An 18729-nucleotide genomic window follows, 5' to 3' on the forward strand; every position below is an offset into this window, starting at 1 on the left:
TTGCATTTCATATAGATATGTGAATTTTTCTCTTATATTTCCTAGCATATCTTATCTTTGGTCAGTTTTTGATCAATTGACAGTTTTTATTGTACTGTTTTTAAGCGGATAACGTTTTTCCCTGAGCAGAACCTGAAATTTTGCAGTGAACCCATAGCATGTAACGTAGATAAAAGTTGCTCCATTAAAGTGGAGATGGAGGGCCTCACCTCCCCCGTCCATGGTGGTCTCTAGGCCCTGAGTCACCTCCAAAGGTCCCTGGAACTCTATCAGTTTCAGAATGATTGTGTTTCTGCTTTTTAATGCTACACTTATATAAGCACACCTTGAAGAAATTGTGGGTTCGGTTCTGCAGTAGGACAGATACTATAATAAAGTGAGTCATTTGAACTTTCTTGTTTCCCAGTGTGTATAAATGTTATTTTTATGCTATACTATAGTTTGTTATGTATGCAGTAGCATTATGTCTAAAAAAAAAATGTACACACCCTAATTAAAAAATGCTTTATTGCTTAAAAATGCTGACCGTCTCACTCTTCACCAAAGAAGGCAAGAGTAGGAGAAAAGACAGTCTCTTCAGCAAGTAGTGTTGGGACAGCTGGACAGCCACATGTAAATCAGTGAAATTAGAACACACCCTCATACTGTACACAAGAGTAATTTCAAAATGTTTTGAAGGCTTAAATATGAAACACAACACCATAAAACTCCTAGAAGAGAATGTAGGTAAAATGTACTAGTTTTCTTAAGTCAGTCTCCCAAGGCAGTAGAAATAAAAGCAAAGATAAACAAATGGGACTAATCAAACTTATGAGCTTTTGCACAGCAAGGGAAACCATAAACAAAGCAGACAGACAGCCTACAGACTAGGAGAAAATATTTCCGGGTGATGCAACCAATAAGAGCTTAATTTCCAACATCTGCAAACTGCTCATAAAACTCAATAACAAAAAACAAACAACTGGATCAATAAATAGGCCGCTGCTGCTGCTAATTCACTCCTGTCGCGTCCGACTCTGTGTGACCCCATAGGCGGCAGCCCACCAGGCTCCCCCATCCCTGGGATTCTCCAGGCAAGAATACTGGAGTGGGCTGCTATTTCCTTCTCCAGCGCATGAAAGTGAAAAGTGAAAGTGAAGCCGCTCAGTCGTGTCCGACTCTTAGCGAGCTCGTGGACTGCAGCCTACCAGGCTCCTCTGTCCATGGGATTTTCTAGGCAAGAGTACTGGAGTGGGGTGCCATTGCCTTCTCTGCAATAAATGGGCAGAAGAGCTAAATAGACATTTCCCTGAAGACATACAGATGGCCAATAGGCACATGAAAAGATGTTCAAAATGGCTGATTACTCAGTTCAGTTCAGTCGCTCAGTCATGTCCAACTCTTTGGGACCCCATGGACTGCAGCATGCCAGGCTTCCCTCTCTATCACCAACTCCCAGAGCTTGCTCAGATTCATGTCCATTGAGTTAGTGATGCCATCCAACCATCTCATCCTCTGTCGTCCCCTTCTCCTCCTGCCTTCAATCTTTCCCAGCATCAGGGTCTTTTCAGATGAGTCAGTTCTTCACATCAGGTGGCCAGAGTATTGGAGTTTCAGCTGCAGCATCAGTCCTTCCAATGCATATTTAAGACTGATTTCCTTTAGGATGGACTGGTTGGATCTCCTTGGAGTCCAAGGGGCTCTCAAGAGTCTTCTCCAACACCATAGTTCAAAAGCATCAATTCTTTGGCACTCAGCTTTCTTTATGGTCCAACTCTTATATCCATATATGACTACTGGAAAAACGATAGCTTTGACTCTACAGACCTTTGTTGACAAAGTAATGTCTCTGCTTTTTAATATGCTGTCCAAGTTGGTCATAATTTTTCTTCCAAGGAGCAAGCATCTTTTAATTTCATCCCTGCAGTCACCATCTGCAGTGATTTTGGAGCTCAAGAAAATAAAGTCTGTCACTGTTTCCATTGTTTCCCCATCTATTTGCCATGAAGTGATGGGATGGGATGCCATGATCTTAGTATTCTTAATGTTGAATTTTAAGGCAACTTTTTCACTCTCCTTTTTCAGTTTCATCAAAAGGCTCTTTAGCTTTTCTTTGCTTTCTGCTATAAGTGTGGTGTCATTTGTTTATCTGAGGTTATTGATATTTCTCCTGGCAGTCTTGATTCCAGCTTGTGCTTCATCCTGTCCAGCGTTTCTTATGATGTACTCTGCATATAAGTTAAATAAGCAAGGTGGTAATATACAGCCTTGATGTGCTCCTTTCCTGATTTGGAACCAGTCTGTTGTTCCATGTCCAGTTCTAACTGTTGCTTCTTGACCTGCATACAGATCTTTCAGGAGGCAGATCAGTTGGTCTGGTATTCCCATCTCTTTCAGAATTTTTCACAGTTTGTTGTGATCCATGCAGTCAAAGGCTTTGGTGTAGTTAATAAAGCAGAAGTAGACATTTTTCTGGTCTTGTCTTGCTTTTTCAATGATCCAGCGGTTGTTGGCAATGTGATCTCTGGCTCCTCTGCCTTTTCTAAATCCAGCTTGAACATCTGGAAGTTCACGGTTCACATACTGATGAAGCCTGGCTTGGAGAATTTTCAGCATTACTTTGCTAGTGTGTAAGATGAGTGCAATTGTGCAGTAGTTTGAGCATTCTTTGGCATTGCCTTTCTTTGGGATTGGAATGAAAACAAACCTTTTCCAGTCCTGTGGCCACTGCTGAGTTTTCCAAATTTTCTGGCATATTGAGTGCAGCACTTTAACAGCATCATCTTTTAGGACTTAGGATTCTAGGCTGATTATTAGAGAAATAGAAATCAAAACTAGGATGAGGTACCACCTCACACCATTCAGAATGGGCATCATTAAAAAGTCTACAAATAACAAATGGTGGAAAGCATGTGTAGAAAAGTGAACCCTCCTACACCGTTGGTGGGAAGTAACTTGGTACAACTGCTATGGAAAACAGTCTGGAGTTTCCTTAAAAAATAAAGAGTTGTCATATGATCCAGGAATCCTACTCCTGAACATATATCTAGAGAAAACTCTTACTCAAAAATGTACATGCACCCCTATGTTCATATCAGCACTATTCATAATAACCATGAACATGGAAGACATGGAAGCAACTTAAATGTCCATTGACAGATAAATGGATAAGGAAGATATAGTACATGTATGCAATGGAATATTACACAGCCATAAAAAAGAATGAAATAATGTCATTTGCAGTAACATGATTGGACCTAGAGATTATCATACTAAGTGAAGTACATCAGAATGAGAAAGACAAATGCCCTATAATATAGTTTATATGTAGAATCTAAAATATGACACAAGTGAACTTATTTCCAAGTCTCACAGATATAGAAAGCAAACATGGTTACCAAAGGGTGAAGGGAGTGAGGTAGGGATAAATTAGGAGTTTTGGATTAGTAGATACAAACTATTAAATATAAAAAAGATAAACAGCGAAGTCCTACTATATTGCACAGGGAACTATATTCAATATCCTGTAACAAACCATAATGGAAAGTAACATTAAAAAGAGTATGTGTGTGTGTATATTGAACACAACTGATACACCTCAGTCACTGTGCTGTATACCAGAAACTGACAACACTGCAAACCAACTGTGCTTCAATTGAAAAAAAATGCTGACCATCATCTGGCAATGCAGGGTTGCCACAGATCTTTAATTTGTTAAAAAATTTTAAAAATGCAGTATCTGCAAAGGCAATAAAGTGAAGTACAATAAAATGAGGTATGCCTTTCATTACAAATGAGGGCTAAATGAATGAATTTGTAGTCTTTAATAATTTGAACGTAGTTGGTTCAACCGATTCATGTTTCTACATACCCCTCCCCCACGCTGTTCCCCTGGCAAATATTTTTATCTTACTCAGGTTGTTATGACTGCTTCAGTGCTACACATGAGTGGTTCCTAAGACTTGGTATAAACTCAAGATAAGTTTTATAGCTTGGTCATGCCTTGGTAGAAAAGATTTAACTAAAGCACTTTCTAATAAAACTAATTCCAGACGACTTTGAAATCTCTTCTTCGAGGCCAGGATTCTAATTATGTGATTTTCCGCAGTGTGGCCCTTGCCCAGTAAGCAGTCTGTTCCACTCCTGCTGCCCTGAGATGTCCTTTTTCTCTTCTGCTTTTCTAAGTGCATGTTAAGGTTGGATTTCATTCTTTAATGTTAGTTGTTGAAAGATACCTGGTTGTATTATTTTTACTCTTTCTACAAATAATAAAATCTTTTTCTCTTTTTGAAAAATACAGTGGATTGTCCTGTTTGTGGGGTTAATATTCCAGAAAATCACATTAATAAGCACTTAGACAGCTGTTTATCACGTGAGGAGAAGAAAGAAAGCCTCAGAAGGTAAGAAAGTGAAGCATAATTGTTGAGCCACTTTAGCCACTTTAGCTTGTGCTTTTAAAAATGTTAGCCGACTGTCCATTCTCTTTCCTTGCCAAATATAATTAACTTTACTATATGCTAATCAAATTTGACTTAATAAGAAATTCTTTTTAGAATTCAGTTCTTTTTAGGCTTATTTTCTTCTTTTAGAATTTTAGAACTACCATAAAGCCCTTGGCCCAAGAAAGCAAGGCTAGACTCTGAATATAGAAAGCATCAAATCTTTTTTTGGTTCTTAGGAATCTTAGAAGTTTAAATTAGTAAAATCTAGCTTTTTCAAAAATTCTGAATAATTACTATATACACATGATATACTGTATACACATGACATTAAATAGTACAGAAGGGTTTTTGGTTTTTTTTTTAGAAAATACAGAATCATTTATTCATTCAACAAATACTTATTAAGCACATAAACATGTACCAGGCTCTGTTAAGATTGGTGAATGAAAATCAGATGCTCTTTCCTTAATATCCATTTTTTCTTGGAACGATGTAACTGGTAGGCTTGCATTTTGAAGGCAGTGATTTTCTCTGGTGATTGCATATGTATAAACTTGAAGTTGTATACTTTGTCTCTGGGGCAGATTCAAAAGGGAATGTGTGAAATATAGTTTGTGTGTGTATGTGTGTGTGCGCGCCCATGTCTATGTGTATGTCCCCTGCCAACTACCCAAGTGAGATAATTTCATGCTACTTTGCCTCCCTTATATATCAAAATATATATCAAATATATATATATCAAAATAGGTTATTAAACTTGATCAATATTGTTGACACATGTAAGTTAAGAATCAAATTTTAGTCACAGTTACATTGCAAGGTGTTATAGAATTTGTGGTAATGAAGATAATAAGGAAGCTGAAGCCACAAATTAGATGAGTCTGATGATGAAGGGAGACATGAGATGAGATGGAAGTTTGGGGAAGGAATAAGGAGCAAGATCAGGGAAGATTTTATTTTTTAGAATGGAAATTATACAAGCCTTTAGCCTCCTTCTTTATACTATCTCCGGGGAGAGGGCAGATGATACAAGGAGCAAGAGGGCAAAAGTCCAGTAATAAAGTGTCTTTAACATGCAGAAAGAGCTTTTCTTCTGAAACAGGATGGAAAGAGGAGGGAATAGGTGATAATTCAGAGATCTAGGAAGGAGAGGGAGGAAATGGAAGAAATTAATGGGAGGTGGGAATGAACAGAATGATTGGTTCTCACGTCTAGTTTGTTTGGAAGAACTTGGAAGAGTATTTGCAAGAAACCATGCTGATAAGGCAGGACTGTTTTGTTGGGTTTTGCGTGTGTCTGTGTGTGTGTGTGTGTGTGTGTGTGTGTGTGTGTGTGTGTGATTAAAGATAAAATGGTGTCACTTAGATTTTATGAGTAAATCAGCAGTGAATGCAGGTTCTGCGGGACAAACTCTTGCTGTTGTGATTTACAAAAGCTGACATATAACGCACAGCAGTGCTTTATTGATTTACAGTGAGGGGCGTCAGTTGACAGTTCTTACTGTAGTGTTTTTAGCATGATAGTTAACCTTTTTCCTCTGAGTAGAACCTTTTTTTCAAGTGAAAATGCACAGTGAACTGTAACAGATAAAACAGATAAAATTGGCCCTGTCCATTAAAGTGGAGATGAAGGATTGTGCTGTCCCCATCCCCCATCTCTCCCTGCGTCCCTGTCTGATAGCCACTGTAGTCCTCAGCTCCCTGCGACAGATGTATGTGAGGTCTTGCATGCACAGTACTCACCCCTAGTGGGTAAGTTTGTTGATGAGAATAGATTTTTAGGCTGCCTAGTTGAGATTTGGGATAAAGAAACTGGATTATTACAAGGATTATTTCCCATAAGCAGTGAGAATCTAATGGTCTAATGAAGAATCTTCCATTCTAATTCATTTAATTTAATTAACCTTTTAATTTCTAATTTCTTTAGAAAATTTTTTTCCCCTAAAGAATGAGATGGGAATATAGAAGCTGGGCATTTTCTCTTTGAAGAGTAGGGAATCAGCACTGATAATTTTGCTTGGACTGCCCTTTTTCTAGATGCATCCATCATATTTCTTCTCACGCACTTAGCTCGTCAGTTTATCCAAAGGTATACCCATCCATGTATAATTAAGTTCAAGTTCCAGTTGTGATTCTGAGGAGCTCTGTGGAATTACTATAATCCTGCCGGTTACACTAGCGCAATTTAGGAGCACTGTTTTCTCTCTCTCTCTCTCTCTCTCAGAGGAAGCTTCACTGTATGAATTAGTGTGTTGAAGTCTTTGAGAATTCCTACATCAAACATAAGTGTTGGGTTTTGTTTAATCCAGTAATTCCTAAATTTTTTTAACCCGAAAACCTTTTTGTTCTCATAACTCATTTCGCAAAGTTCACATTTGTGAAGGTACACTTAGGGAGACATTGAACCACCTTTCTCTTTAGTGACATCCTGATCTTGGACTGTGGTCACATGAAAGAGTATATGATATTTAAAAATATTTCTCCACCACATCCCAACAGGCTGTTTCTTAATGTGGATGACAGCCCTTAACCCATCCTTTGTAGATTCATATCAGAGGTAATCAAGGAATACTTTTCCTTTTGCTGTCCTCAGATTTTGAGGACCCTTAGATGCATTACTATTTCACCAAATCATAGAAGAAAGATCAGTGGCATTTTCATGTTTTAGGAAACATTTTTCAGACTTCATATTTAAAACAATTTTTTAAACTTTTTATTTTATATTGGCATATAGTTGATTAACAGTGTTGTAATAGTTTCTGGTGTATAGCAAAGTGATTCAGTTATGCATATACATGTATCTGTTCTTTCTCAAGTTCTTTTCCCATTTAGGTTGTTACGTAACAACTGAGCAGAGTTCCCTGTGCTGCACAGTAGGTCCTGGTTGGTTATCCATTTTAAATATAGCAGTGTGTACATCATATTTTAAAATTCTTGACAGAAATTGTTGATCTCTGCTGGTGCTTTTCAATGTAAGTGCCAGTGAACAAATTGTTCTCCATTAGAATTTCACAGTCATAAGTTTAATCATGTATCCTTAATAAAATACATGTTTTAGGTACAGACTTAATGAATTGTCCTTTACAATATTCTTGTATAAACTCCTTCAAAATGTTTTTCAGGACTTGCTACCTCGTGTGATTTTTTTTATTCAGCTATAATACGGTAAAGAATATGCCTGCAGTGCAGGAGACCTGGCTTTGATCTCTGGGTTGGGAACATCTCCTGAAGAAGGGCATGACACCCAACTCCAGTATTTTTGCCTGCCAGAGGAGCCTGGTGGCGCTATAGTCCATGGGGTCCCAAAGAGTTGGACACGACTGTGTGACTTACGCTATCACTATAGTCAGTGTTATAGAGTCCAGTAGGCAGGCTGTCATTATAAGAAGAACACTCTTCAGAAAAATGTAATCTCTTGAGGGTTTTCAGGGTTTTCTGCAGTTAAACAGTTATTTCTGACTTTTAGTCTTCATTGATGGAGCATAAAAGAACTAATCTTGCCAGGAAATGGTGGTATTGGTTAAGGGAGAAATGTTTGGTTGTCTTCAGTCTGTATTCAGCTGTTTTCTCTTGTATGGTCACTGGACCATTTGTATTAGATTTCCATGTGGAACCTTGTTAATAGAGATTTTAGATCTCCACTTAAGAGCTGAGCTGAGTCAGAATTGGTAGTTGCTGTGGCAAAGTGATTGAAAATTGCATTTTTAATAAACTCTCCAGATGGTTCTGAGATGCTTGAAAGTTTGAGCAGCATGGCCTTGTGCCCACTGCGTATATGCAAGTCCTTTGTAAAATCTTGTGGTTTTTTTGGATAAGCATATTATTTTCAAGTTTCTTTTAATTGTTACCTGAAATTTTGATATTTCATTTAAAAATGATTGCAGTTGTAGTGTCTATATTGAATATATATTTATTAAGCACCCGTAGCATTGAGTCAGGTGACGTACTCACCTAGGTTATAATCAGATTAGATCGATTAAAATTCATCAGGGAGTTCCTGTCTATCAGATTTTCTCAAGTTGTTAATATGTTTGACTTCTGCATATTCCATTGAAAGAAGTAATGTTTATTAATTGGTTTTTTGGAGGGCATAGAAGAAAGTCATTTGATCGGGCTTTGTTATATTTATAATTGCAGCTTAGTGCTTATCATTGTGTTCATCATGAAAATACAATGAAGAGCCAGGTGGCAATTTAAAAAAATATATATTTACGGATTTTTTATTTGGCTGTGCTGGATCTTAGTTGCAGCATGCAGGATCTAGTTCCCTGACCAGGAATCAAACCTGGGCCCCCTGCATTGAGAGAGCAGAGTCTTAGCCACTGGACTGCCAGGGAAGTCCCCAGGTGGTGATTTTGCTAATACACTTATTCTTTTCTCTTTTTATTTTTTAATTGAAGGAAAAATTGCTTTACAATGTTGTGGTGGTTTCTGCCATATAACTCAAATCAGCCATAATTATACATTCATCCCCTCCCTTTTGAGCCTCGCTCCTGTCCCCCATCCCCGCTCTGGGTTGTCACAGAGCATCAGCCTGGGCTCCCTGTGTTACCTCTGCTAATACACTTTTTATAATGCCTGTGTGTTTGTTAATATAACTAATTGAAGTTGAAAAAAAAGAAAACACTGCTGTGTTTCTTGCTGTTGTTTTCAGTTGTCTTCTTTTGAAGATGATCCCACAAGAATACTATGCATACATCAACTCTCTGAATTCTTTCTTTCATCGGCATAATAAGTTTAGTAAACCTAACTATCCCAACAGGTCTTCTTTTATTTCATCTAGTGCTTTTGTAAAATGATTGATTGCCTTGGGCTTAAGAAGGCAGTTTTGCCTATGCATCAAAATTTTTTCTAAGAAAGCTGTGTATGATAATATTCTAAAATCTATAGCCTGACCCTTGATAGCATTTGTACTCTTAATTACCTGAGATAGCTAGCTTTTTATGGAGATTTTCCCTGGAAACCGTGGGCAGATTTTAGGGAAAACATGTTTTAAAGAGGTGAAGAATTGAATGATTTCATATAAGTGTGATCCTACGTTCTCATAGCATTTAGCCCATAGCCTTCTGCATGAGTCCCAAGTCTGCATCTTTAGGCCTGATCTCTGTCTGAGACCTGACTCTTCACGTATTGGCTGCCACCTAGACCATTCTGTCTGAATGTCCCACCACCACCTCAGATGCATCACTGTCATGTGAATACTGTCAGCTTGATTCACAAATTTGATCCTTCTTCTCTTTTCCATTTTTATCCTAATGTTTCTACAATTCTCCCAGTCACCTTGGTATTGAGCAGAAGGTAAATTACTGTTTTACATGAAAAGCATTTGATAATTCACAGTAACCCTCAGTGATCTCTCTTTTTCTCCTTTTCAGTTCTGTTCACAAAAGGAAGCCGCTGCCTAAAACTGTATATAACTTGCTCTCAGATCGAGATTTAAAGAAAAAGCTAAAACAGCATGGATTATCTGTTCAAGGAAATAAACAGCAGCTCATTAAAAGGCACCAAGAATTTGTACACATGTACAATGCCCAGTGTGATGCTTTGCATCCTAAATCAGGTAAAGTAATAAAACAATGAATTTTATTTACCCTCTGGATAAAGCAGTTTTGTATGACTCAGGGGTTATAAACCACAGAGAAAATTTTAATGCTTTTTTTTTTTTTTAATTTATTTATTTATTTTTTTTTAATTTTTATTAGTTGGAGGCTAATTACTTTACATCATTACAGTAGATTTTTGTTATACATTGATATGAATTAGCCATGGATTTACATATTATCAGTACTGTATAGTTGGAGGAGCCTTGAGACTATTAGAAGAATAAAACTGAAATCCAGAGGCAGGAGAATTGAGCCCAAATCCTGAGAAAACCAGAAAACTCCTGACCACACGGAACATTAAGGAATAAGAGACCATCCAAAAGCTTCCATACCTACACCAAAACCAACCACCACCCAAGAGCCAATAAGCTCCAGTACAAGACATACCACGCAAATTCTTTAGCAACGCAGGAACATAGACCTGAGTGTCAACATACAGGCTCTCCAAAGTCACACCTAACACAGAGACCCATCGCAAAGCTCATTACTGGACACTCCATTGCACTCCAGAGAGAAGAAATCCAATTCCACGCACCAGAACGCTGACACAAGCTTCCCTAACCAGGAAACCTTGACAAACCAATCGTCCAACCCCACCCACTGGGTGAAACCTCCACAATAAAAAGGAACCTCAAACCACAAGAATACAGAAAGCCCACTCCAGACAGAGCAATCTAAACAAGATAATGCATTTTTGATAATAGCTAAGACGTTCAAATACACTCCTTCGGAAGATATCTAGAGTGTCCTGTGATAAGCCAACCTTTCTCTCAGCTCGTCTCTCTGTCCCCCTTCTCTTCTCAGAGGCAGCCACTGCTACCAGCTTCTCATATATATGAGGGTTGCTTGAGAGAGCATGGCCTGTAATATAATCCTAGTTTTGCAGCTTTATGACTGGGTGACTGTGGGCAAGTTACTTATATCTGACCTCAGCTTTCTCTCCTACTTAAGTAAGAGTTGTAATATTGCCTAGTGCATAGTGTTTTTGTCCAGACTAAATGATAAAATGCATGTAAAGTGCTAGCATTGTACCTTAGCAGGTAGTTAGCATGGAATAGATGTTACCATTAGATTATTAAGATTGTTATACCCAGAAATATATGTGATTATTATTATTTCGTCAAAATTTTGTTTTACAGACATACTACTTAATAGTTTGTTCTTTCCACTTAACCTCACACAAATTTTGGAGTTCTTTCAGTTATTAACATATGGATAGAATTGCCTGATGTAAAAAAAATTAAGTTATAATATATAAACAGAAAATTACACAAGTTATAAATGTATTGTTTGGTGAATCATCACAAAGTTCAGGGAAGGTGCCTTTGTAACAACTCCTCAGAGCCCTGCCAGAATCCTAGAAGGCCAGCCCACCCCTCCCAATAGTTGCTGCCTTTATCCTCACAGTTGACAATCTTCCTGACATCTAAAACCATATATTCGTTTTGCCTGTATTTTATCTTAAATATGGAATAATAAGTAGCTTATACATTCTTTTGAGTCTGGCTTTTCTACGACATTATGTTTATAAGATTTGTTCATGTTTTTGTGTACAGTTGTGATTTTTAAAAAAATTTTGTTGCTATAGCGTATTCCATTATACAAATAGGACATGTTACACAAATGTCCATGGTTGACGGATGCTTGGGTTTTTCCACTCTTTGGCTCTTAAAGAATAATGCTGTTATGAGTAATCTTTTGCAGGTCTCTTGGTAATCATAGGCACACATAGTTAGGCATTACGTATACCTACGTGTGAAATTGTTGTTTTTGCATACATTTAGCTTTCCTGGGTATAGACAGAAACCCAGGTGCCAGCGTATGCTCTCATCAGGAAGGTATGAGAATTCCAATTTTTCCACATCATTACCATCATCAGTATTGTAAGTTTTCGTTTTTGGCCATTCTAATGCGTCCATGGTAGTATCTCATTATGGTTTTAATTTTTGCTTCTCTAATGGCTTATAGTGTTCACCATATTTTTATATAATTATTGGCCATCTGGATATTCTCCTGGGTGAAATATCCATTTAAGTCTTATACCCAATTTTTCTACATTGTGGATCTATTGCTTCTTAATTTATTTCTGGGATTACATGAATTTTTCTGGAAACAGATCTTCCTGGGTGTATATTTGCTTAATCTCCTTTCATCTTTTCACTCTCTTAATGGCTTCATTTGAGAGGTAGAAATTTTAAATTTTGTATCCAATTTGTTGCATTTTTCCATCAGATACTACTTTTGCCTACCACATGATCATTTTTTTCCCCCCTAAAAGCACTATTCTTTTTGCATCTACCTTTCAGCCTACAATTTATCTGAAATTGGTTTAAGCATATGTTGCATGGTAAGAGGTGAGATTCTTTTGTTGTTTCCATATGATCAACTAATTGATGTAGCAGCATTTATTGAAAAAGCATCCTTTACACGTTGAATTGTCAGTACCTCTTGTTTCAAAATCAGCTAACTGTGTTATATGTGGATCTGAACATTGTGTTGTTCCATTGGGTCATTTATTAATCCTTGTGCCACTAGTGCAGTGTCTTAATTATTTAATGAGTGTCTGGTAATGTAGTTCCTCCAGCTTTGTTGTTTATTGAGATTGTCTATTAATAGATGAGTGGTTGTATGCAAATTGTGGTGGAACCATACCATGAAACACTGCTTAGCAATAAAAATGAATGAACTACTGATAAATGCAGCAATGTGGATAAATCTCAAAAGCATTGACATACAAAAGACTACATGCTGTATACTTTAAAAACATTTATCTGGCATTTTAGAAAAGACAAAACTTTGGGGGCATAGAAGAGATCTGTATGTCCCAGGGCTTAAGGGTAAGGAGGAGGGAACTTACTGGGCAAAAGAACTTTTGAGGGTAAAGGAAATGCTCTGGACTTTGCAATGATGAATAAATGACTACTAATAGGCAACTGAACTTGTCTCCAGTTTTTGGCTCTTCTGGGTAAAGCGGCTATGAACATGGGCTAATAGATTTGTATGTAGCCATGTGCTTTATTTCTCTTGCGTTTTCCTTTTCATTCAGTTAAAATATTTTATGATTTTTGTTGTGATCTCTTCTTTAACCCATGGATTATTTGGAAGTGTTTTCAGTTTCCAAATATCTTGAGTATTTCTCAGGTATCTTTTTTTATTCAGTTCTAATTTGATTCCATTGAAGCAGTTCTGTATGATTTGGGGCCCTTTACATTTATTGAGACTTGTTTTATAACTCAGCATTAGGTCTTCCTTGGTGAGTGTTCCTTAGGCACTTGAAAGTTTTGCTTTATTTGTTCAATGATCTCTAATGTTAATTACGTAAAGTTGCTAAGGTATTATACTCAAGTCATCTACATCATTACTGATGCTGTGTTTAGTGATTCTGTCAGTTACTGAGAACATTATTGAATTCTCAAAGGATATTTATAGATTTTTAATTTTTCCTTTTAGTATATTCTGTTTTCTTTACATTTTTGAATGTCACCAATTAGATGCATGTGCATAGTATTGGTATGTGTTTTTGATGAATTAATCTATTATAATGAAATAGCTGCTTTAATCTCTGGTAATATTCCATGAGTAATAACCTTATTTCACTTTTTTCTTTAATATTGTGTTTAAACTATGGTTTTTGGTAAGCAGCATATGGTTTGGATCTGCTTTTTAAATTTAATTTGACAAGATATGCCATTAAATTCTGGAGTTTAAAACTTTTTCATTTCATTTAATCTGTTTGGTGGAGTTTAAGTCTACCAACTTGCTCTTTTCTATTTGTTTTGTCCATTCTTTGGTTTTTTCCCTTTATTTTCTTGCTTCTAGATTATTTTTTAGTTCTATATTTTATCTTCACTATTGATTTATTAGCTGTATCTCTGTTCTTTTAGTGATTATTCTAGAGTTTACCATTTACATCTTCAACTTATCACAGTCCACATTCAAATAACATTATGCTACGTGTGTTACAGAAGGACCTTACTCCTTCCATCCTCGGTTTTAGGTGTCTGAGGTCCTCTACTAGTGTTCAGCAGGTGCTCTGCGCAAACTGATCCACTTGTAGATGTGTTCTTCCTGTACTTCTCGGGTAGAATGGACTCCAGATCCTCCTGTTCCACCGTCTTGACCTTGATCCATCCTGGTTTTATTGTCATAGATATTTCTTCTATGTTATAAGTCTCATTATACTTTACCATTTTTGCTTTAAACTGTCAATTTTCCTTTAAAGAGATTTTTAAAAATTGAGAAGGAAAGTCTATATGCCTACACTTTCACTGTTTGTGTTATTCTTCATTTCTTTGCTTAGAACCAGATTTCTATCTTATGTCATTTTCTTTTGGCTGAAAATCTTCATTTAATCTTTCTTGTAATGCACACGTGTTGTTGAGACAAGTTCCTTCAGCTGTTATTTGTCTGAAAGTCTTAATTTAGCATTTAAAAAAAAACTTTATTTTGAAATAATTTTGAATTTATGGGAAATTTGAAACATTATCATGAAGAACACATAGATACCCTGCACACAGATTCACCTATTAGTATTATTTTGTCCCATTTACTTTATGTATTAATGCACATGTGTTTGTGTGTGTGCTTCTTTATATACACATATTTTTCTCTTAAACCATCTGAGAATAGGGCGTATACTCTTGTCTGCTAAATGCTTCATTGTGTATTTCCTTGAAAAAGAGATGTTCTCTTTTATTGCTGCAGTACAAGTATCAACTTTTCATCTCTATTCTAGTTTCAGCAGTCGACCCAATGATGGCCTTTATAGATTGTTTTCCCCCTCCAGTACAAGATCCAGTTTTGAATCACAATATTAAATTTAGTTGTAATGTCCTTTCAATCTCTTTCGTTCTGGAACAATTCCTAAGCCTTGCTTGTTCTTTTATGACATTGGCATTTTAAAAGAATACAGTCTTTGTTATTGTTGGATTTTTTCCCAAATAGAATGTTTCTCATTTTGGCTTTGCCCTGTGTTTTGTTATAATTACATTCAGGTTGGCATTTGTGGCCAGAATACTATATAAGTGATGTTTTGTCCTTCTCAGAACATCTCATCTAGAGGTATTTGACATCTTTGTGCCCTTCATTTGTGATGGCAGTTTTGATCACCTTGTCAGTGTCTTCATTGTGTAGTTTCCTCCTTTACTCCTAGTAAGAAATCTGAACACTTTCCTCTAAACAGACCATTATCTTTTATAGTAGTTAAGAGTCAGTTCATTTCAGTTCAGTCATTCAGTCGTGTCCAACTCTTTGTGACCCCTTGGACTACATGTAGCATGCCAGGCTTCCCTGTCTTATCACCAACTCCTAGAGATTGCTCAAACTCATGTCCATCGAGTTGGTGATGCCGTCCAACCATCTCATCCTCTCTTGTCCTCCTCTTCTCTTGCCTTCAGTCTTTCCCAGCATTAGGGTCTTTTCCAGTGAGTCAGTTCTTCTCATCAAGTGGCCAGAGTATTGGAGTTGAAAATAAGAAAAATATATTTCATATTTACCTTCATTTTTACCATTTCTAGCACTTTGTTTCTTCTTATAGAGATGAATTTCTGGTTTTATATTTCTTCTGCTTGAAAAACGTCTTTTAACTCTTAATGTGGTACAGGTCTGCTAATAATATATTCTCTTAGTTTTTGTTTGTCTCAGTTTTTATTTCTCTTTTACTTCTAAATTATTTCCATTGACATAGAATTCTGGGTCGCTGGGTTCTTATCCATTCCCAGCACTTCAAATTTTTCATTCCATTTTCTTCTGGCTTGAATAGTTTTTGATGAGAAACATGATGTAATACTTGGCCCCCTTTTTTTTTTTTTTTTTGTATAGTAAATCCCTTTTTCTGACTGGCTGCAGGATTTTCTCTGTCTATATTGTTGTGTTTTGTTTTGTTATTTTTTGTTGTTGTTTATTTTGCTTTATATGCTTTGAGCTTGTTGCATTTGTGTTTTGATGTCTTCATTATACTTAGCAGATTCTGGCCATTAGGTCTTCAAATATTTCTTCTCCCTTTTTTATTATGGGATTTCTATTACATGTTTATTAGACCATTTGATATTGTCCCTCAGCTTTTAGATACTCTATTCTGTTTTTTTTGTGTGTGTTTCCCTCTCTCCCTTTTTTCTGTTTCAGTTTGGGTAATACCATCAATCTCATTTTCAAGTTCACCAATTCTTTCCTTAGCTGGGTCAAGTTATGTCTGTTAATTTTTTTTTATTTCTAACATTTCTATTTTATTCTTCTTGATGGTGTCATCTCTCTCCTGAAATGACCCATCTGTTAATGCATGTTGTTCATCTTTTCCACTAGATATTTTAGCATATTATCATAGTTATTTTAAATTTCATGGCTGGTAGTTCTAAAATCTGGATGATACCTGAGTTTTATTTTGTTATTGTTATTTGCTTGCTTGTTCATAGATCTTGTAAACTTTGCTTAAAAGCAGACAGTATTTGAGATGCTAAATACTGAAGTAAATAATGTGAATGACTGAAAAATGGTCTTGTCCCCTCTTCTGCTAGGACTTTACTGTGTGTGGTTGATTGGTTTGGGTTTTTTGTTGCTGTAGCTATCTATAGTTGACCACCAGTTTCATATCTCCTGTGCTTAGGTTGGTGCCTGAGTTACTAGAAGTTTGTTTTTAAAATGCTCCTGTCTCACTTGCACTTAGGTTTTCCCTGTGTACCCATACCTGAAAAAGTCTCTGCATGCTCACTTCTCCCCCAGTGGCTGATCACAGCTGCTTGTCGCATGGAGTGCCCTGGCTTCATAGTAGGGAGCATGAGGTTGTTCTAGCTTAGCCTGTGTCTTAAGGCCCTTGATCCTGGGTCTCTGTGGGGCTCAGTGACCCTGTGCCTCCCCAGGTGGCCAGGGCCCTCTAGTGATCTGGGCCGCGGTTTCCTGACCTCTCCGCCCGAGTAGAGGGTTTTGTTTCCTGTCTCCATCTACCTGTGCTCTGGGGTCTTCAGTTTTGTTGACCTTCCCTCAGTGGCTTAACGGTTTTGTTTCCTAAGGTTAGAGGAATGGGGCTTCATGTCCTTCCTGCAGTGGAGGCTGTTCTCCTTTCCCAGGCCTGGACATGGAGGGATACTTTTTCTGATTCTCACCCTTCCTTCAGTAGTTCTTGAGAATACCCAGTAAAGTCTATAGAAAATAACCTTGAATTTGGTGTGAGCCCTGCATCTCAGCTTCCCAGGATTTTACACAGTTACGATGGTTCACCCTTGGCCTTTTACAATCCGTCAGGGAGGTTATCTGAAATCTGCTTACCCAGCAGTTGGATGATCTTTGTTTTTATTCTGTCAGCCAATACTCATGACCCTCCCCTCAAAGGCATCTGACTTTCCTTAGACTTCAGGCTAGTTGGTTTCTCTGTGAACTTAGCTCTGATGGATTCAAGACGAGTTACAGTTTTATAAGTTATTCAGGCTTTTCTTGTTACTAGGGTGTGAGTGACACTATATCCAGGTTTTATATCATAAACAGAATCAGAAGTCCCCCTGAAAGATTTAAGCTCTTGAGTTGCATCTAGTCCTAATACAGTCTCCTTAATATCTTAGAAGAGAATATATGCCAGATGTTCTCTATCTTGAGTGATACTTGGGTGAGTGGATTGGGCGGAATGCAAGTGGTAGCTTTGCTTTTCTGTTATACCATGATTCAGTAAATTTATGTTAGCTGTTCAGCTCATAGAGATTGTTTACATTGTTTCTACTGGTTTTAATGATATTAGGGAGGCAAGGGGTACCTCTCAGTCCTTGAAAAATAAACTTTGAATTGAGGTAATTGCATTCTTAAATGATCCTCTCAAGGACTGTGAGTTTTGTAAGAAACTTTTTAAATAGGGATTTTGTATAAATTTATATAGAATTTAAATTCTTACAGTGAAGACTGTGATGATTTCCCCTGTTTACCAGTTATCCAGCTTAAACAGTGTCAACCATGCCTAATGGTGTGTTGTCCGTCATTTACACTCCTTTCTAGGCATAGTATCCTTTTATGTATAAATGTGTGTGTGTCAGGGCTTGTGGTTTTTTCTCCTACACTATATGTATGTTAGCCTTAATATGTTGGCCTAGTAGGCAGAAAGTATCACTGGTAAATTTCATGGTATTTGCAGTCAAAGGTATTTACATATGAGATGGAGCATATTCCAGATCTCTTTGATGTATATGATTGGTAACTATACCTACTGATAAAAATTCTGGAGTCTGGTTCATTTCCCTTCCTGCTATTTATAGACCTTTGACTTTCTTTGAAAAGTAGCTTCTTTTAACGTTTTGTACATTGGCATTAGAGTGGATATCCCCTAAGAATAGAATTCACACTAACAGATTAATTTTCATATTCCATTGGTAACTTAAAGGAAAGAGCAAAATGACTTTGCTGTCTCTTCTGGTTATTTTTTAAACTGTAATTGCATGTGTAAGAGTTAAATGTTTTAACTATGTTCTTTTTTTTTTCCCCCTTTTATTTTGAAATAACTTTAGACTTACAAAAAAATATTTAGAAAGACCAAACTGGGAATTCACGTATACCCATCATCTAGCTTCAGTGTTAATAGTTCGTATAACCAGAGTACATTGAGCAATGTCATGTAATTAATGTTGGCTATATGTCCTTGTTTTAACAGCTGCTGAAATAGTTCAAGAAATTGAAAATATGGAGAAGACTCGGATGCGTTTTGAAGCTAGTAAACTCAATGAAAGTGTATGT

General features: G+C 36.9%; 1 protein-coding gene across 3 annotated transcripts in view; it reads left to right on the top strand.

Annotated features, from left to right (window-relative positions):
* The window catches only part of RAD18 (RAD18 E3 ubiquitin protein ligase), a 104687-nt gene that overhangs the window by 20705 nt on the left and 65253 nt on the right, over positions 1-18729 (top strand). For all 3 annotated transcript variants that reach the window (XM_070455607.1, XM_070455606.1, XM_070455608.1), the window contains 3 exons: positions 4280-4379; positions 9796-9980; positions 18647-18723. In XM_070455607.1, the coding sequence (XP_070311708.1) occupies positions 4280-4379; positions 9796-9980; positions 18647-18723 (362 nt within the window). The remainder of the gene's footprint in view (positions 1-4279; positions 4380-9795; positions 9981-18646; positions 18724-18729) is intronic.

This window comes from Odocoileus virginianus, chromosome 26, assembly GCF_023699985.2.
Source record: "Odocoileus virginianus isolate 20LAN1187 ecotype Illinois chromosome 26, Ovbor_1.2, whole genome shotgun sequence".
NCBI lineage: Eukaryota > Metazoa > Chordata > Mammalia > Artiodactyla > Cervidae > Odocoileus > Odocoileus virginianus.